The 21,101-nt window shown below is 42.0% G+C and overlaps 1 protein-coding gene across 1 annotated transcript in view; it reads right to left on the bottom strand.

Moving 5' to 3' along the window:
- Positions 1-9,796: 9,796 nt before the first annotated feature.
- The window catches only part of ATF7IP2 (activating transcription factor 7 interacting protein 2), a 107,939-nt gene continuing 96,634 nt past the window's right edge, over positions 9,797-21,101 (bottom strand). The window contains exons 8-12 of the mRNA XM_023760238.1: positions 16,233-16,303; positions 14,794-14,852; positions 14,370-14,439; positions 11,649-11,734; positions 9,797-10,210 (exon numbers count right to left, since the gene is read on the bottom strand). Coding sequence (XP_023616006.1) covers positions 9,797-10,210; positions 11,649-11,734; positions 14,370-14,439; positions 14,794-14,852; positions 16,233-16,303 — 700 coding nt within the window. The remainder of the gene's footprint in view (positions 10,211-11,648; positions 11,735-14,369; positions 14,440-14,793; positions 14,853-16,232; positions 16,304-21,101) is intronic.

The following is a 21,101-nucleotide window of genomic DNA, read 5'->3' as shown; positions in this document are numbered from 1 at the left end:
CTCATTAGTCAAAAGAGCCAAATATCAACAGTACAATGATTGAAATTTCTTTTGAGAGCCAAATTTTTTAAACTTAAACCATATAGGTAGGTATGTTGTAATGTACCCCTCCAATCACAGAAGGACACCTCAAGAAGTAGAATTAAAGAGTCACATTTATTGCAATCCGGGACTATGAGGGGCCATTCCCCAAATCTCATAGTAATAAGATGGTGGCAAAACCAGACTTATATAGGCAGAGATCACAAAGGTATTGATTACATCTCAAGGTTTGGAATGAGGAACCTGGTTTGCAAAAAAGCAGTTTACAGAAGCAGAATTAAGTATGTTAATTACAGTTTTGGGTCTTGGGGTCACTGAATTGACAGGAACACCTTATCTAGAGCCCTCGGGTCTTGAGACCACTGAGTTGCCAGGAACTCATTATCTGGAGCCATCGAGACAATTTAGAGTAATTGTCCTGGCCTTGGGACCACTGAGTCAACTGGAACGCATTATCTGTGGCCACTAAAACAATTTAGGATAATTGTGCTGTCCTGTTTCCCAGGTACAGAGGAATGTGCTTTCTAAAACCAGTAAGATCACAATCAATGGGATAGTCACGTTACAATCAATAAGGCATCCAATCGAATGGGATGATTTATACAATTCAGAAAATCAAAGTAACTTTTCTATTGTTAAGCCAAACAACAGGGTTAGAGTTAAACTACAGTTTCTACCTGAGATGATTGCTACCATACTTCAGGTACATTCAACTTTAAATTCAACTTAAAATTCATGGTTTTCGTCTTCCGTTTTTCTTTGCTTCTTCTTTGTAGCCATCTCAAACAGGGCACCTAAAAAAATGTTTCATTTTATAATAATAAAGCCACCAACACAAAAGAATTACAATTCTTAAGTTGATGACAAAAATACCTGTAGGATTTGCAGCTGGTTGGAAAAATACAGGTAACTTTATGCTTCGAGTAGGTACTTTTGTCACCCGGGCGCGATTTGCGGACGCGACTAGCACTAACCACTGCACAAAGAGACTGCTGACTGACTGGCTCACTCAACTCGTGCATGAATAGCACCCACCTCCCCCTCGCTGTGTATCCCGCGGCCCACCTGCACCGTGTCTCCCGTCACCGGACCAACCAACACCCCCCACTTCTTCTAACGCCACTTCTTCAAAATAGACTTGCCCAGGCCGAAAACCGACTTCTGCGCATGGGCCACGAAGTTTCAAAAGCACGGTATGCGCGCCTGCACGTGGTATTTTGTGGAAGAGCCACACTCAAGGGGCCAAAGAGCCCCACGTGGCTCGCGAGCCGTGGTTTCCCGACCACTGCCCTAGGGCTTATAAAGGCTGCAGATCTTTGTGCCTTGATATCCCCTCTGATTGGTCATTATTTCCTTGGACTGGTCACTATAGTAACTTCTGAGCTCAAAGGTTGAACCTCACATGGGGTCCCCCCCCCCCCGCTCCCCCCTCCTTCCTTATTGTTTTCCTATTCCCTTTGGGATTTCTTCTTCTCCTTCTGGATGAAGGGCTTCCTTCCCTTTATTTTGTAAATATAGACCTTCTGTCCCCAGCTCCCTCATTCTACGGAAATGTACCTGTTGCAGCTTTTCAGCTCCCCTATTCTATGGAAATACACCCTCTGCTGCTCTGCAGCCCTGTGCTTCTTCCCCTTTAATTTCTAAAATTTCCTAAACCTGTCTTTTTCACCCCCCCAAAATTCCTGTTTCTGTTCTGTGAATGAATGGAGCCTGTGAATTGACAAAAGGTAGCTTAGCAGGAGAAAAGCAATACAAATTTTATTATTTTTGCCAGCACTGGGGCTTCAGAGAAATTAGTGAAACCCCAAAGAAGGGAGGGGTAAGGCCTGGGGGCTTAAACAAAGGGCGATAAATTATGGAGAAGTGATGAGACAAAAGGGAAGGGGTTTGGGGCTTGCAGAGGTGGTTCCCATCAGGGGGCCAATTCGATGCAAAAGCATAAGAATCTGTATTTCAAGTTAACTTGGGCTCCCCATCCACCAGGCTCACCGACACCAAGGCAAACCAAGTGGCTGAGCGCGGCCAACCCCGCCCAGGGACCGGTTATATGGGGGGGGTTGGAGTAAGGGAGGAGAAAGGACTGTGCTTTGCCGATTGGCCAGGCACAAGTCGATGTCCCGTTCCTGGGTGTGGCTAGCAGAGTCTTAGACTTCCGTGAAGAAGCTCCTTGCCCAACACGTGGCCAAGGTAAGATGGAGGACGTAGCCCTTACCCTGGAGGAAGGTGGAGGGCGTAGCCTTCGCCCTTTCAGAGACAAAGGGAAGGGGTTTGGGGCTTGCAGAGGTAGTTCCCTGGGGAAGGAACTAGGAATGCATAATCAATAAAGGTGGTTTAGTAGGGTTTGTTATGCAGACTCATCTCCATCATCTCGTGCCTTCCTGGTAGGAGAGGGGAACACCTTTACAAATGGAAATTTGTGTCACTTTTCCTTTACAAATTTACATCAACTTTACTTTATGCCTGGAGTTTAGGCTGAGAGGAGGAAGGCAGAGAGCTCTTCCCATGTCTTCTGTTTCTCAGTTGCCTTCAGCTCAACATAATCCTTATGTCAAAGCGGCATATTTTGGGGTGGCATATCCTGATCCCCCATCAAAACCAAGTAGTGGCACTACAGCCTCCTCCCCACCCCAATCTGCTGAGACTGAAAGGTAGGGACTTACCGAATTTGACTAATTATAGGGCTTTTTTACTTATTTATTTTGCAAGTTGAATTCTCTCCCTCCCTCCTCTGGACTTGTGGTCATGGGTAATGTGTAAATGCGTTAGTCTATCTCTGAACTTTTGCCACTTCGGTTGTTATCAGCTACTTCCAGATAAGGCCTCAATCGGATTTCGTTATGTTGGGCACAGCTTCCTGAGGGAAGCCCCCTTAAGGTGACTGAGGGGGACTTTGCGTCTTCCTTATTGGTGGCGAAGGGAACCAAAGTTTTGCCACCCTGATATCGATTTTAAGCTATTTAGTAAGAAACAAGACTTAGAAAGAACCTTTAACCCTCCCCCCTTTCTTGCCCAAGAGATTCAAACAGAGAAACCTGCTTCAGAAAGGCGACCTCAGGATGTCCCCCTTCGCCTAGTTTGAATTAAGTATGGTAGCTAGATAGCCCGCATCCATTGTTTCTGATCACCTAGCAACTACCTATAAGTCACCCACTCTCACTTCTGAAATCTAATACCCATTCCGCTCCCCCCCCCTTGTCCAGTAATGTCTCATTGTCTTAAGAATTTTCATGCTTATGTGAATTCCCCACGTGTATGTATTAAAACCTTGATTTTTCCTCCCGTTAATTTGTCTTGTTAGCTGGGCTCTGATGGCTGTTTCCATTTGAATTGCAGGTTGTGAAAGAATTCACAGAGAAGAGTAACTGAGCAAAAAAAGGTTTATTCACTTTCCAAGGGAGGAAAGGGGCCCAGGGCTATAGAGAGCTAAAGGCCCTGTCTCCGTGAGGGACTGGGGTTTTTAAGGGCTGCTTGAAGGTTAAGGTGGGGGCTCTGGGGCGGAGCTGGCTTCACCCGGGTTCAGATGTAGAGCGTGCTGTGTTCCTCGGGCAGGATGTGGCCATAGCACGAGGTGTCAGTGGTCACCCTCGGTTCAGCAACCTCGGTACTTGAGTTCTGGCTAGGAAAAAATTCAGAGCCGAGACTCAAACCGTAAGAGAACAGTTAATTATAAAATCACAGAGGCAGACGTAATTCATAGAAGAAATGGGCTTGGGAAACAAGTTGTCCAGGTAAAGGAAGGGCCCTTGGAGCTTAGGAGGGAGGAAGGTAAAGGTTCCGCACCTGCAGGGAGGGGCAGGGAAAGGTGCGCGTGTGCTCCCAGGAGGGCGAGCTTGCTGGGCCCTCTGTCCTCAGGGCTTTAAGGGTGGAGATTTTAGAGGAGATCCCAGGGGAAGATCTCAATGGACTATCAGCTTTTCTGGTATGTCCTTCCAGGGGGTCTCCACTCGTTGATGGGTCAGTGCTGTTAGACACTTTCTTGTGCTCCATTATGCCCTGCTGGGAGCTTTTGCCACTCCCGGCGATTTTCCTGTTATTCTCATTGTAGGTTTCATGACTAATGGCCTTCAGTTTGCAGTAAAGGGCCTCACCCAATTCCCAGTGGACCGCCTCCACCCGGCCCCACCTGTACCTGGTCCAGTGGTGACTCTGACTGACCTTTACAAAAGACATAAATATCCCGCTCCTCCTACTCTGCCCGCTGACACCGACACACTGGTCTCAGCCGCTGTGAGACAATGTAATAAAATTTCTTAAACTCTCACAACGTCTCTTGGCCTGGCTCTTTCAGCATAGACCTAATATTTTTTGTACCCGAATTTCTGGTGGGGGTTAACTGCTTTCTTCTAGATGACCTATGGTGATGTGTCCTGTTGTCTCCTGTCCTAGTATGAAATCTGGGCATAACATTCTCCAGTCCCCTTGTTTTTCTCTAAGAGGGTTGGGAGGAGTGGGGGGTAGGGGGAGTGGCATATTGTCCCAAGTAGATACCAGGAAATGAGCTGGAGAGCGTCCCTTGAGATAAACCTTAACCGTGCAGGTGTTGGGACATTCAAGTAGTTGCTAGCGAAGAGGCTACTCTATGCAAGCAGGACCAAGGGCAGGCCTAGGACCGAAAAGACCAGAAGCTTTAATTTCAGTTTTTTAAAAATATATATATTTTATTGATTTTCCACAGAGAGGAAGAGAGAGGGACAGAGAGCTAGAAACATAGATGAGAAACATCGATCAGCTGCCTCCTGCACACCCCTCACTGGGGACTTGCCCGAAATCAAGGTACATGCCCTTGACCGGAATCGAACCTGGGACCCTTCAGTCCAAAGGCTGAAGGCCGATGCTCCATCCACCGAGCCAACCCGGTCAGGCTAATTTCAGTTTTAAGCGTATGCAAAATGATTCAACTAACTGCTGGAGGAATTACACCACATGAAACATATGCAGTTGCAAATCACTCAGCATTTTGTTACTCACAAAAGTTCCTGATGCTGTGGGTACAGGCTTGATGGGATCCCGGTGGTGCTGTCCTCTGGGGTCCAGCAGCTGGGCTGGTCTGGTCCGGATACAGGGGGCCAGCGTTCCTCACCCGAGAGCTCTGTCACGTCTCGATTGTGAGGTACTAGTCGTTCTTCTGTCGTCTGGCAGAGAGAGGAGCTGGAGCCCTGTCGCTTGCCAGATTAACAAAAGGATGTGTCTTTGTGGCCGTCTCAACAGGGGAGCACTGTTGGTTGGCGAGGACCCATTTTTAAAGCCTGTTTCGTACCCGCAGCAGTGCAGGTGGCTATTAATGAATTACGTCAATGCATACATGTTAATCTCAAACAGGGTGAGGGGATACATGTGGTTATCTAGGGAGAGTACATCACTCACACAAATAATTATCTTAGCAAGTCACTCTGAACCAGTAACTGAAGTTCAAGCCCTTATCTATTGGGTACACATGCTTCAGGGCAGTGGGGAATGTGTCCTTAATATCACACTTCAGGTTTCAGGAAAGGTAACTCAAACATTTTAAAACCTTTTTAACATATTTAGTTATTTTTAAAGCATTTTTAAACATTTCCATATATTACTACAACACATGACTAACCACATGCCAGAGGAGAAAAGGTCAATGGGAAGATCTGAGCTGTATGACTGGAGCAGCTCTAAGGGAGGAAAGGATGCCTCAGGGGAAAGGTCCTAATTACAATACTTAATTCCTAACACTTGCTCTCCTAGTTGTGCTTGTTGCTAGGTATCCATTGCTAGGCGCTTTCTGCCCTGGTGACATTCTGTACCTGACCTATTGTCTTGCTCTGCTCATGCCTGTCTGCCTCCTATAGCACCATATCTATCAGGGTTCTTGGTCTCATGCAGCAGAACCAGTTAAAGCAAGCAGAGAGGGAGAGGGAAGGGTGGGAGGGAGCCTATTGCAAAATATAGGAGGCAGCACAAAGGAGGCCGAGAGATGAAATGGGTTGCCTGAATTACAGTTAGGTGTTGGAAGTAGCTTTCGGACACAAGGGTCTGTTTGTAAAGTTCATACTGATTTCGGAGGGGTGAGTCCCTGGTGGGGACTCAACCCCAGAACCAAGAGGGTTCTTGGCTTCATGCCAGAAAGAATTTAAGAATGAGCCTTGAAGTAAGGCAGCAAGATCACTGAGCAAAGAGGACAAGCAAGAAAAGCCACTTCACAGACAGAGTCCTCGTCTCTCCTCACTAGTAGAGTAAGAGAGAGAGACCTTAACCTTCTCTGGAGGTAGAGCTTGTATCTGTTTGTAGCACCTATGAAAAATTACTGGAATGGGAATTGTTGGGTTTAACTTTTATTTTTAAATGTATTTTGATTTTTTTACAGAGAGGGATAAAGAGTTAGAAACATCGATCAGCTGCCCCCCGCAAACCCCCTACTGGGGATGAGCCCACAACCAAGGTACATGCCCTTGACCGAAATCGAACCTGGGACCGTTCAGTCCGCAGGCCGATGCTCTATTCACTGAGCCAAACCAGTTAGGGCTGGGTTTAACTTTTAAAATATATTTTTTTTTATTGATTTTTTACAGAGAGGAAGGGAGAGGGACAGAGAGTCAGAAACATCGATGAGAGAGAAACATCAATCAGCTGCCTCCTGCACACCCCCCACTGGGGATGTGCCCGCAACCAAGGTACATGCCCCTGACCGGAATCGAACCCGGAACCCTTCAGTCCGCAGGCCGACTCTCCATCCACTGAGCCAAACCAGTCAGGGCAAGGGTTTAACTTTTAAAAGGTGTATTTTGTGGTCTATTTTCTTTTATAGTATGAGTGTCTGTGGTATGAGCAAGCTATTAATAGGAAACTTTACAAGAATTTTCTCTATTTTGTGAGTTCTTTGTGATTTATCTCATGACTGATTAACCAAGTTTTGCATATGGAAGCATGCAGACTTTAGCATGGCTTTACTTTGGTCTATGTGTTTAGTTCTCATGCCCCTTCCCTATATTAATACCCTATGGGAATAATATGAAACATCTCATTCTGTAGGACAGTGGGACAAGCTAGGGCCATACTCAACACTCCTGGGTGAGGCTACTCTTCCTCTGCCTGAGGACACTCTGTCTCAGTGAGGGAGCCACTGAAGCTGTAGAACAAGGAATCTACTATAGGGCTGGACTTGGCCCAGTGTGGCAGAGCTGGTGGAGAAGGCTGTGCAAACTCTTCCGAGTCTACTATTGAGCCAGGAGTCACTAGAGGTCAGCCAGGTGGCAGTGGTGAAGGAAGAGTGGATGTGGATAAGAGCAAGAACCTGAAGTGTGTCTGTGTCACGACATCTGCCCTTGAAGCCATGGGACTACAGCATACATAAGGTGCCCTGTACTTGGACAGGCAAAGGCGGCTCTGGGCTAAGCTACAGGTCCATGAGCCAGCAGTTCAAATGGGTACAAGCTGCTGTGCTGATGCCCTTTATCCACCATCAGAACATAAAACGAGACTGGTTTCATTCTGCTTCTGAATCTCATGCAATGTCTTATGACCCAGGCTAATCTTGAACCAGCCAGGGAAGGACTTCTTGGGAAAGGTTGTTTCAGCATAGCGACATGGACACAATACGAAGTGACCACACCTGTCTTATGAGGGTCAAAGGCAGAGGAGTGCATCCCTCATTGACCAAAGATGCCAGAGGTTTGCTTTCTTGTTCACCTTGCAGCTTCCACACCTGCCCTGGAATAAGCCCATCAGATGTGTACCTGGTTTTGATTGTGGAGGCAAATGGCAGCCAGGGCAGCAGTGAATTCTTCCTGTTGCACCTGTCCAGTCTCCAGGAGGCATGTAGTGTGGTGAAGATAGTGGGAATCCAGGACCTCGGTGCTGGGCTTGAATGGACTGGGTATACGAATTGGACAAGCCATATAAGCTCCCTGGGCCTGTTTCCCCATTTTAAAAATGGACAAGGGTCTTAACATATCATTATGTGGTAGAATATGAATTGCATCAACTGTTTTGAAACTTCATGCATTTGTTGCCAAGTATTTTTTACCTCTGTCTATTCTCCAAGCCTGGGTCTCTCAGTTCCTTGGGGATTCCACAAGCCACCCCATAGCCTTTTCTCACTATTGAATTTAGTTCATCAGAATTTGGGTCTTGCTTAAAGGAGGCATAAGGTTTTCCCACCAAAAGTACATAGTGTTTCCCAGGGTGGGTAAGGTGTTTGCTCCCTGGACTATGTGCTGGACCTTTATTGTCCTTAGGCTGGCTCTCTTTTGGTGTCACTAATAGGTAAGTGGAGAATCTTGCCCCTCCAAAAGGCAAGAAACATTGTCTTTTGAGCTATGTCCAAGATGCTTGCTGTCAGCTTTCCTCCTTCATCCTATTACTGTGAAAGTTCTTTTGCTTAAGACTGTGCCTATCAACATGCAGATTTGCCAGCTGAAGACGTAGTTCCACTCTGGTGATGCACACCCGAATCTTGTTTATTGTGTTGCCTTTTGGTTTCCTTAGCAAGTGAACATTAGTCTTCGTCAACCCAAGGAGATGATCCTCCCCAAAGTGAAGCCATTGTCCTGTGCTGCAGGATGCCCTCCATTGCTGTAAGTCTGAAATGGGACCTCACAGGAGGGCAGCTTGTCTTATCCAACCCAGTTCAGGTTCTGTCTCCGTCAGTCAGTTGTAATGTTTGAGAAGGGAAAAACACAAGAGACTTTAAAGTAACAGCTTTATTTATGACTGAAAATGTAAAGGCATTCACAGAATACCAAGGAAAACTATTTCCTGTTCAGTTTTTAAAATCTCAGCCCCGCTGAGACCTGAACATTCACCAGGTACCAGGAAAGAATGTATCTCTTCAATAGACTTTCACACTAACAGTTTTCTGTTTCCTCAGCATCCCACAGTTTGTCCCACTGAGCCCTGACTTATACTTATAAGTCTGTTCATTTTTTGAGTTCGCTGGGCTACATATGCTGGTCACAGCTTCACCTCAGTGCTCCCTCAGGTAGAGGTCTGCACAGGACACATCTGCTGGAGTCCCTAGTATTATGTCGTTTCTTCAAGTAATAATGGCAACCAGGAATGAGCAAATATGGGTAGCAATAGGGAATCAGCAAATTAAAGCCTTAAATCTAAGGCAGACAATTCCATTTTTCTCAACTGAAATAATGGGTTGGATAATGCTTTTACAAAAGATACTGTTTTGTGTATACAGCACACAATGCTTGACTAAGTTTATTATATACATGTAAGTATACAGATTTGGGGAAAATCTCCAGACTATTTCCCCAAATGATTTATGTAAGAAAAGAGAGGGAGGGACACAAACTATTAGCTCTTAGAATTTCAAAAGAACGCAAAGACATTTATTTTCATAAAATCTTGGTGGAGACGCACCCCAGGGATGATCTGTCCTGAGTGAAGAGCTGATTTTCCTGTACCTATACTGACCACAAGCAGGTCACCAAAAGCTGGTTGTTAACAGAGGAAATAGTGGCTGCTTGTATCCTAGGGTTTCTGATAGCAGCAGCTCCTTCGTCACCAAAAGTACTGTACCCAGCACAGCTTAATGACATGGATCCATGATAGTGTATGTTTTGAAACATATCCATGGGAAGTACTTATTGAATTAGAAATTCATGAAACTAGAGGCCATTACGACATAGGGAAGAGGACTGTCCCTACACAAAGGGTTCACAATCTTAACTGGCCCTTAAGATAGCAAATAGTATTAGAAGAACATTGTAAATAAAACTTAAATATGAAAAAAAACAAAATGTAGTACAATATATAATTATTGAAGTCTTTTCTTTTATGTAAGAATGTCAGAAAATCCAGGGATAGCTTTTATATCACAAAATGGTCCATATCGCCCAAAAATGTCTTTTGATTGGAGTGCAAAATAATATCTGTTAGAAGCTAAAAACTGAGATAAAGTACAGGCCATTGGGAGTGGTAAAGCTTTAATTTCTCCAACTTTCTTCCAAATTAACTTAATACCAGGGTTCTCATGGCACAGGAAGAGGTGGTAGCTTTCCACAGGAGCACACTTAGGATTGATCTTGGCGATGTTCCAAGTCAGGGCAATGCCCCTGGGTTTCAGCACCCGTTTCACTTTGAGCTCAGTCTTCTGGGGAGGAAGTGTGTCTCGAACTTTGTCTACCGGATCCAGTAGTGATTGTGGTGGTGCTGGGAGAGGTGGCAGATGCTCAAAGGACTCAGGAACCTGAAATACATTTATGAAAAGTTTAGTGAGCTGAATTGGTGGGTTCTAATTATTTTAAAGTAGTTGACTGCAGTTCTACAACATATTATTTCCCACTCCTCAATCCATTTATAAAAATCACTAGAGGCCCTGTGCATGAATTCGTGCACCAGTAGGGTCCTTCGGCCTGGCCGACGGGTATTGGGCTGAAACCAGCTCTCCGACATCCCCCGAGGGGTCCCGGATTGTGAGAGGGCGGTTCATGGGTGACACCCTGGAACCAGGCTCCCTCCTCTCTGGTTCCGGGTGCATCACCGAAGAACCACAGCTGGCAAGTCACCGTAGCTCCTGCGTTGAGCATCTGCCCCCTGGTGGTCAGTGTTTGCCATAGCTACCAGTCGGCCGGTCAAACAGTTGGCTGGTTACTTAGGCTTTTATATCTACACTAATAAGGTACCTTAGCAACACCCACCAGCCAATCATGAATGAGTATGCAAATTAACCCAACAAAGATGGTGGGTTAATTTGCATAGGCAGGTGCTGAGCCGCGGTGGTCATTCCCCACTGCCCCAGCCGCTCCAGGCCTCTGGGCAGCGTGGGAAGGTGGAAAGGCAGCTCCAGGCTGGAGCGAAGTCAGAAAGGTGGCTCTGGCCGGAGTGAAGGCGGTGCTGGCAAGCCAGGGGAAGGAAGGCTCATTCTTGCATGAATCTTCGTGCATTGGGCCTCTAGTATTCGATAACAAAAGGATGCTTCAAGAATATTGTAAGGTTGGATCCAGTCTTTTTAAGCTTAAGTTTCTTTTACAGTTAAGACTTCTACACTCTGGAATATCACACTAAACAGAATGGGTTAGGTCCAGACATTCTGGATAATGTTCCATCTCATTTCCAAATTGTGTTCCCAAACACTGCTAACTTATACAAAAAATGTGAGTGTACGAGAACACCCATTTCCGTGCACTGTCAGCAACAATGGCTACTACTCTTAAAAATCTTTTCAAATTCGTGGAGTAAAATAATGTATTTGTTTTAATTCTTGTAGCTTCTAGAAAATTCAATGAAATTATTTTAGTTGTGTAAGTAGACTCACAATAGAACATTTTTATTTTAAATATATTTTTATTGCTCTGAGAGAGCGAGGGAAAGGGAGATAAAAACATCAATTATGAGAGAAAAATCACTGATTGGCTGCCTCCTACACATACCCCTCCCCCCCATCGATGACCAAGCCCACAATCCAGGCATGTGCCCCGACTGGGAATTGAATTATGATCTAGTTCATAGGTCGGCACTCAACCACCCAGCCACATTGACCAGGCACAACAGAACGTTTACACAAGGACATTAAGTGCAATCTAAGCTAAAATGTAACCAAAATATTTCTTCATGAGTAAAATGGGCACTTCCATTTCCACTCAATTTGAAATGACTATCCCTTTCAGAGCATTTCATATCAGTACCTGGGTTTCATTTTGGGCCATTGGTGTTGTCTCTTTTGAGATTGACACAGATTTCATATATGACTCCAGCATGGATACTGAACTTTCTGTGAACAACACAAGATTTTAAAAATTAAATTCATCTGCAACATTCAATCCCTTAGCCTTTAAGCAAAGAATAGTTTACAATGTGGGTGGTAATTAAATGTGAGCTAAACTTTTGATAAAAAATTCAAGATCCAAAGTTACCAAATAGAGAATTTTCCTTTAATATGACAAATTCCCCACTTAAGGTAAATAGTTAAGTCATTATGTAACTGGGAACCAGGAAAAATTACACAGTGGAGAGAGCTCCCTGCTCAGTGGTCCCGGAGGAGGATTGTGCTTTGTTAGGTTAACAAGGATATTTGCAAACACAGAGCTATTTACAATCCTGCTTGAATATGTGATACACACAGTCCTGGGAAAAATCATGCAGGCTGGGATTGAAGGAATCTCTACTGCTGAGGTCTATGCTAGCCTAAAGGGAATTAGATGGGAAATGTGGACTGCGAAAAGGGAAGAGGAAGGAGCAGGGACAAAAGGGAGAGTAGAAGAGAGACACTGAGAAGAAAGAAAGGAAAAATAGGGAAAATGTGGATGAGGAAAAAAAAGAGGTTAAAAGGTGCAAGAACAGTTTGAAAACAACTAGGGACAGTATGAGGATGGTAAAAAAAGGGGTTTCATGTTGGAAAGTTGTAAGGCTGGGTAGAATGCTAACTTCTAAACATTTCAGAAATTTGAACATAATAAGCAGTAAAAATCATTTTAGATCCATTGTGTGTGCAATGACATACTGTTTAATACACTCAATGAATCTCCTCCAATTGAAACATATATATTTTTTATGGACAAGGACAATTAAGAATCTGCATTGTGTTTCAAATTTATTAGTCACTTTATTTACTATGTTAAAAAACCTTTTTGGAAGAGGTGATGACTTTGTGATTATAATTATAAGAGTCTGTACAAACTTTTTAAACTGTTTAATTAATACAACTAGATTTGTGAAATCATAATCTATAGGTTAATCACCACACAAGAGGTGACACAAATAACCTTTAAATATTCAAGTGCACAGTTTCATACAAAAAAAAAATTTGTGCACTCACAAGGTGGGGGGGCCTCAGCCCGGCTTGCACCCTCTCACAGTCCAGGAACCCTTGGGGGGATGTCCACCTTCCGCTTCCCCCAGGGGGAGAAGGCCTAAGCCACAGTTGGACATCCTTAGCGCTGCCAAGCAGGCGAGAGAGGGTCCCGCTACTGCCACTGTGCTCGTAGCGGTCAGCCTGGCTTGTAGCTGAGCGAAGCTCCCCCTGTGGGAGCATACTGACCACCAGGGGGCAGCTCCTGCATTGAGTATCTGCCCCCTGATGGTCAGTGCGCATCGTAGTGACTGGTCGTTCTCCCTTTTGGTCGATTAGCATATTAGGGTTTTATTATATAGGATTGCCATATTATTATCTAACCAATAGACTATGACCTGCCCCAATCAATCAGAACTATACAAAATGTACCCTTATTTGATTGTATACTAACCAATCCAAACTGTACAATTTGGAAACCTCATTTACATGAAGCAGGCAAATATGGAAACTATGGGTGGGAAGGTTTCTGTAAAAAATGGCCTCTCCTTTGTCTTGGAAGCGTGCTTTTGGTTTATAACAGAGGCCTTGTCTACCTGGTTTGCAAACTGTTATTTGATTAAAGTTGCTCCTTTTTTTCTCCAGTGCCTTTAGATCAGTGGTTCTCAACCTTCCTAATGCTGCGACCCTTTAATACAGTTCCTCATGTGTGGTGACCCCCAATTCCATTGTTACAAATTGAACATAAAGCATAGTGATTAATCTCAAAAACAGTATGTAATTATGTATGTGTTTTCCGACAGTCTTAGGCGACACCTGTGAAAGGGTCATTCGACCCCCAAAGGGGTCGTGACCCACAGGTTGAGAACCACTGCTTTAGATGGATTTGTTTACATGCCCTCGCATCTTCTCACAACCACTATTGTTATAGTTAAGGAATTAAACATGATACCATAGGTAGAAAAGAGATTTATAGTAGCCCCAAACAACCCAAATATCTTTCACTGAGTGAATGGATAAACTATCCTATATAATAAAGAGGTAATATACTAATTAGACCACACAGTAGAACGACCCTCTGGAATGACCATTGGGCAGAGGATGGGACCACAGGGCAGCCGGGGCCACGAAGGCCTACTCTTGTATGAATTTCGTGGATTGGGCCTCTAGTTATACATAAACTACTATACATCCATACCATGGACTACTACTCAGCAATAAAAAGTAAAACTAATACACCTAATAATTTAGATAACATTCACAGGGAATCATACTAAGTGAAAGAAGCCAATCTCACAAAGATACATACTGCATTATCATATTTATATAACATCCATTAAATAACCTAACTATAAAGGTAGAAACAGATTCACAGCTGTCTGGGTTTAGAGACTGGGGGCAGGAAGTAGGTATGCCTATAATAAGGTCAGCATGAGGGAATCTTGTAGTGACAGAACAGTTGTGTGCTTGATTGTGGTAGCAGTAACATGAATGTACACATGTGATAAAAAATTGTATAGAGCTGTAACACACACATACTAAAATAAACTTCATAAACTGGTCAAACACATTTTGAGTTGTTACCCTTTCCTCTTTTTTAAAAAAACAAAGCCGTTACCTGTGTTGCAGTTTGATAGACCTTCTTTAGTCAGATCAATCACAAAATCAAGACTCTTTTCCTCTACAGCCTAAAAAGTTAGGTTAAAAAAAAAAAAAAGTCTTTTGCCTCAATAGCGGAAAGATGTTTTTAAAAAATAAAACACATAATTTTAGATTACCATACAGAAACTAGAGATTGAACAATTTATAAATATTTATGTTTTAATTTAACTCTCCTGTGAGAAACTCATGAAATACTTTATAGTTTGAGAATATGACTAGGCAGTGTCCAAATAACTTAATTTTTTAAGTATGACTGTAAAATATACTTATCATTAGCTGTTTGCTTTTTAATGCAAGCTAGACTAGAACCTGGTTTTGCTAACTCCTAGAACTAACACATTCAAATAAACAACATTTAAAGACAATTATTTATTACCTACCATAACTTCAGTAACAGCATTAGATGAATTAGAATTTCCTGATGTAATTTTTCCAGTATCTGAAAGAAAATTATTAAAATATGAACATTTGGCAAGTTTATTAAACTATTAAATATGTATGTACTTTGTAAAATATAAATGCTAAAACACAATAATAATGGAATGCTAATTATCTGCTTATTATACAATCATAAAAAGTAATTCAATTGACTTTAGCTATACCAAAGACTGATGAGCAAGTTAAAACAAAATATAATTTTAGTTCAAAATATTTTGTCCTTCTGAAGCTTTACAACTATATTAGCAACTCTTGAAAATCTATCTGTAAATACCATTTGAGGAAATAAATGAAAATGTACACATTTTTTGTTCAGTATCTTTAGATCAGAATACCTGAGATGGCTGAGCATTCTTCACAGAACCAATAAGAAAGCCTCAAAGATTCCTTAAACTATTTTATTCACAATAGCAGCAGCACAAACCACAGGGGCAATTAAGTAGCTACATAAGTGGAGACAAAGCTTTCTGAAATTAAAATGCAAATACTTAATATATCATAAAAATTAAAATGAAATGGAGAATTTTGAATGAGCAATGATGGGCCAACCAGAGAGCTATTTTGAGAGGAAATTTATTTGAAATTTAAGGTTAAGGTATAATAGTGTACATAAATATAATAAGTCAGAAACTCTGAAGAGCAACAACAGTATTATAAAAACACCAAAAATTAAAAAAAAATCAAATATACTAAAGAATTGCCAAACTTTGCACTGGCTGGGTAGTTCAACTGGTTAGAATGTCATCCCACTATGCCAAGGTTGTAGGTTCCATCCCTTGGTCAGGTCACATTCAAGAGTCAACCAACCACTGAATGCATAAATAAGTGGAAAAACAAATTGCTGTTTTTCTCTCTCTAAAATAAATTTTTAAAAAATAGGCGAACTTTAAATCTTAAGTAAAATATAAGATAACTTAATAGATAAAACAAAAACCACGCCACCGGCCCTGGCTGGGTAACTTAGTTGGTTACAGCATCATTCCGATATGCCAAGGTTGTGGGTTGGATCCCTGGTCAGGACACACATAGGAAGCAACAATGAATGCATAAATAAGTGGAACAACAAATAAATGTTTCTCTCTCCCTCTCCCTAAAATCAATAAAATAAACATTAAAAAAAACAACACCCCACCAACGCAGGCCAGAGCAAAGAAGTAAAAATAATGTATGTGTGAAAGGTAAGTAGTTAACTTACAAAGCCATTAAACAAATGGTAAGGAAACAAAAGGTCCTTTATTTATTTAGGGAATATAAATAAAATATAAATTAAAACATTTTTGAGAGTAGAATTTTGTTTTATTAAAAGGTAATATTCAATTCTCTAAACATTGATTTGAAGCTTTCTAAATTAATAAATTGCATTTTAATCAACTTAAGATACCTGTTAGATTTGATGTAATTGGTGTTGTCAAATTAGGATTTTCCACAGAAATCAACAGAACATCATCGTTACTAAAATGATAAAAAAAAAATGAACTAAATATGCATTGTTAAGCTTAAACATACAATCAATGGTTAGAATTCTTCTAATTTAACATTTCACACCTGACATATTTTAATCTAATAAATGTGTGTGTGTGTGGGGGGGGGGCGGAATGGAAGTAATAAAATCAAATACAAACTCCATGTATTACCAATTAATTATATGACCAATAATAATAGACACTTTAACCTCAGTAGAGATCTATTTACAATGAATCTAAATACATTATCTATAAGTATACAATATACATAAAGGTGCAAAATATAAAACGTCACCCTAGCAAATATACTTGTATACTTATATTCATGAAAATAAAACAGGTAAGTGAAAGAAACCCATTAAGATACCTTGACTCTTACAAGATTACTAGAGGCACGGTGCACGAAATTCGTGCATGGGAGGGTGGCCCTCAGTCTGGCCTGCACCCTCTCCAATCTGGGATCCCTCTCGCAATCCAGATCCACTGGCTCCTAAGTGCTCACCTGCCTGCCTGCCTGATGCCCCTAACTGCTCCCCTGCCAGCCTGATGGCCCCAACTGCTCCTCTTCCTGGCCTGGTCCCCCTAACTGCCTAACTGCTCTCCCCTGCTGGCCTGATCCCCCTAACTGTCCTCCCCTCCTTGTCTGATCTCCCTGCCTATCTGCTCTCCCCCCCTGATCTGATCCCCCTAACTGCCCATCGGCTCTCCCTTCCTCTCTGCACCTCTAGAACCCGGCGCATCGGCTCTCCCTTCCTCTCTCCAACCCCATCCTGACACCCCCCTCCAGGCCGAGCTGTGTGGTGGGCCTGTTCGCGCCTTCACCAGGATGGGGGCGGGGGGACTGCCACGGCCTGTCCTGATGCCTCCCTCTGGGCTGGGCGGGTACCGGAAGCCTGCACGTGCCTCTGTTGGGAGTGGCCTCTGCCTCCAAAGCAGCGTGATGTTAGTGCTGGGCAGGCCTGCACGTACCAGCACTGGGAGTGAAGTCCCTGCCCATCAGCTCCTGTGCAACCTGTTAACCTGCGCGAGCAACCTGTTAACCGGTTGTCACTGGGACACTGTTAGGACCAATTAGAATATTACTTCTTTATTATATAGATAATTATGGTTATGAAATAGCCTGAGTCAGAAGATTGTATTCTGCTCTCATTTGACCCTGATACCACTTTTATGAGTTAACATTTAAATCAGAAATTTTGTTAAGAAAATCTTGAGTATTGGGGAGATAAAAATGGAGGTGGAGTAAGTGGATGCTGCTGGGACATGGTCCCAGGACCAAACTGGAATTACAACTAAAATACAGAAAAAAATCCTTGAATAATCAACTGAAGATTCACTGGAGAGAACCCTGATACCCAAGGACTGAAAGTGGAGACCACAGAGAGACTGGTAGAAGACCTGGAGGCTCAAAAGGGCTGGCTGGGCTTCCACAGAGAGCAACTGAATTTCCGGAGAGATACCTCAACTGTGGGGGGTTGTCACTGAGAACTTTGGGGTCTAATCCCCAAGTAAAGAGCACCAGAACTGAGAAGGGTACCCACATAATATCTGTGATAAAAAGCAGCAGGATTGTTGTCTGCCAGGGAGAGATGGCTGGAAATGTAGGCACCTCAAAGAGCCAACACATGAAAATCCCTGTAAGCCACTCACCTTGTGCTCCGCCAGAGGAAGGGCAGAGTGGACTAGAGCTGTGTGAGCAGAAGCCAGGGTTTGGAGCTCTGGGGTTAGAGCAGAGAAGGCAGAAACCCTTGGTTTCCTGTGCTGAGTCACTCCCTCATGCTCCAGAGGGCATCTTTCCAAAGCAGATAATTGCTATACAGGCAATTTTGCCTGTGGGGGAAGACAGTTGACCCACCCTATTGGAAAACACCTTGTCCAACACTGTGGAGTTTCTGAAACCCATTAAGACACTGAGAATAACAATAAGCCCCTAGTTGGAAGCCACTGCCACACCCTGTTGGAAAGACTCTCATGACACCTGTGGACGATTGCCTGAGGGGTATTCAAGACTACAGGCAGAGGCAGTCTGCAGGCAGAGGCAGTCTCTGGAGGCTTTGAGTCTTTGGGTGACCTAATTAGTCAGAAACAGCGTTTGACACTGTACTGCACTAGAAATTGAGAGGTGTATCAGATTTACCTGATACATAGTCCCAAACCCAAAAAGGCAGCAAAATAAGGAAATAACGAAACAACCCCCAAATGAAAGAACAAGAGAATTCTCAAGAACAGATAAAGGAAATGGAGATAAGAAATTTATCTGATACAAAGTTCTGAATAATGTTGGTAAAGATGTTCAACAGCATGAGAAAAGATATACTAACTATGAAAACAGAAATAAAGAATGTCAGTACAAATAGAGAAGACATTAGACGAACCCCAAAAGGCCCATGCCCAGACACATTATAATTATAATACCAAAAATTAAAGACAAAGTGAAAATCTTAAAGGCAGGAAGAGAAAAGCAAATTGATACCTGCAAAGGGGCTCTTATAAGGCTTCTATCTGATTTCTTATCAGAAACACTACAGGCCAGAAGGGAATGGCATGAAGTACTCAAGGTAATGGAAAGCAAGGATCTGAAGCCAAGATTACTATATCCAGCAAAAGCTATTATTAAAAATAGATGGTCAAATAAAGAGCTTCCCAGACAAAAAAAAAAAAAAAAAAAAGGCTAAAGGAATACATTAACACCAAACCAGCATTATAAGAAATGCTAAAGGGACTGCTATAATGAGAAGACAGAGAGAGAAATCTAGCCATACAGAATTAAAGTTGAAATAAATAAATACCTATTAATAATAAACTTAAATGTAAATAGATTTAATGCCACAATCAAAATACATAGGGTAGCTAAATGGATACAAAAACATGACCCAACTCTATGCTGTCTAGTTAAACTATTTAACCTACAACCTAAAGAACTAGAAAGAGAAAAACAAGAAAAACACAGGAGGAAGGAAATAAAAAAAATACCATAAAAAAATTCATGAAACCAAGAGCTGGTCCTTTGATAGTATAAACAAGATTGATGAGCTGTTAGCCAGACTCATCAAGAAACAAAGAGGACCCAAACAAATAAAATCAGAAACTAAAGCAGATAAGTAATCACAGATATCAGAGAAACACAAAGGATTGTAAGAAAATACTAGGAACAATTATATGCCAACAAACTAGAAAACCTGAAGGAAATAGACAAATTCTTAGAAAAATATAATTTCACAAAACTGAATCAGGAGGAATGAGAAAACCTGCATAGGCCAATAACAATTGATGAAATAGAAGTAGTAATCAAACATTCCAAGCAAACAAAAGTTCAGATCTGGATAACTTCACAGGGGAGTTTTACCAAACATTCAAAGAACTCACACCTGTACTTCTCAAACTATTCCAGAAAATCCAAGAGGAAGGAACACTCCCAAGCTCTTTTTATGAAGCCAGCATCATCCTAATTCCAAAACCAGATAGACACTACAAAGAAAGAGAATTACAAGCCAATAGCCCTGATGAACATAGATACTAAAATTCTCAACAAAATAATAGCAAACCAGATCCAGCAAAACATTAAAAAGATCATACATCATACCAAGTGGTATTCCAGGGATTAAAGTTGGTACAATATTCACAAATCAATAAATGTGATACATCACATAAACAAACTGAAAGACAAACATCACACGATTATAGCAATAGAGGCAGAAAAGTCATTCAACAAAATCCAACACACATTATTGATAAAAACTCTCAGTAAGGTGTAAAGAGAAGTATACCTCAAAGCCATTATAACCCAAAACAGCCTGGTACTGGCACAAAAACAGGCATATAGATCAATGGAACAGAACAGAGACCCCAGAAATTGACCCAAGCAATTACGCTCAATAAATATTTGACAAAGGAGGCAAGAGCGTACAATCAAGTCAAGATAGTCTTTTCAATAAATGGTGTTGGGAAAATTGGACAGATACATTCAAAAAATGAAACTAGATCACCAACTTACACCATACACAAGAATAAACTCAACAGGATAAAAGAGTTAAATGTAAGTTGTGAAACCATAAAAATCCTAGAAGAAACTATAGGAAGCAAAATCTAAGACATCTCTTGCAGCAATATGTTGACATATACATCTCCTAAGGCAAAGGAAACTAAGGAGAAAATAAACAAATGGGACTACATCAAAATAAAAAGCTTCTGCACAGCAAAAGAAACCATCAACAAAACAAAAAGGGACCCACTGTATGGGAGAATATATGGGGCAATGATACATCTGATAAAGGGTTAATATCCAAAATATATAAGGAACTTAAACAACTGAACATAAGGAAGACAAACAATCCAATAAGAAAAAATGGGCAAACGACCTAAATAAACACTTCTTTTTATTTATTTATTTGTAATTCTCTATTTTTGAAAGTATTATGTATGCCCTCTTTATCCCCCATTGGCCACTATTGTCTGTGTCCATGGGTTATGCATATGTGCATAAAAGGTTTTGATTAATTACCTCCAACCAGCACAAACTCACCCACCTTCCTTCTGAGATTTTGCACTCTGTTCCATGCTTCCATGTCTCTGGAGTCACTCCATTCAACAGTTTGTTATTTAGATTCCACATGAGTGCAATCTTGTGATATGTGTCTTTCTCTGATTGACTTATTTCACTTACCATGATACTCTCCAGGTCCTTTTCATGCTGACTCAAGGGTAAGAGATTCTTCCTTTTTACTGCTATATAGTATTCTGTGGTATAAATGTACCAACATCTTTTTATCCACTCATCTACTGATGGG

Source organism: Myotis lucifugus, unplaced genomic scaffold (assembly GCF_000147115.1).
Source record: "Myotis lucifugus unplaced genomic scaffold, Myoluc2.0 scaffold_176, whole genome shotgun sequence".
Classification (NCBI taxonomy): domain Eukaryota; kingdom Metazoa; phylum Chordata; class Mammalia; order Chiroptera; family Vespertilionidae; genus Myotis; species Myotis lucifugus.
Note: the sequence above shows the minus strand (reverse complement) of the source record. Positions and strands in the feature narration are given on the sequence as shown.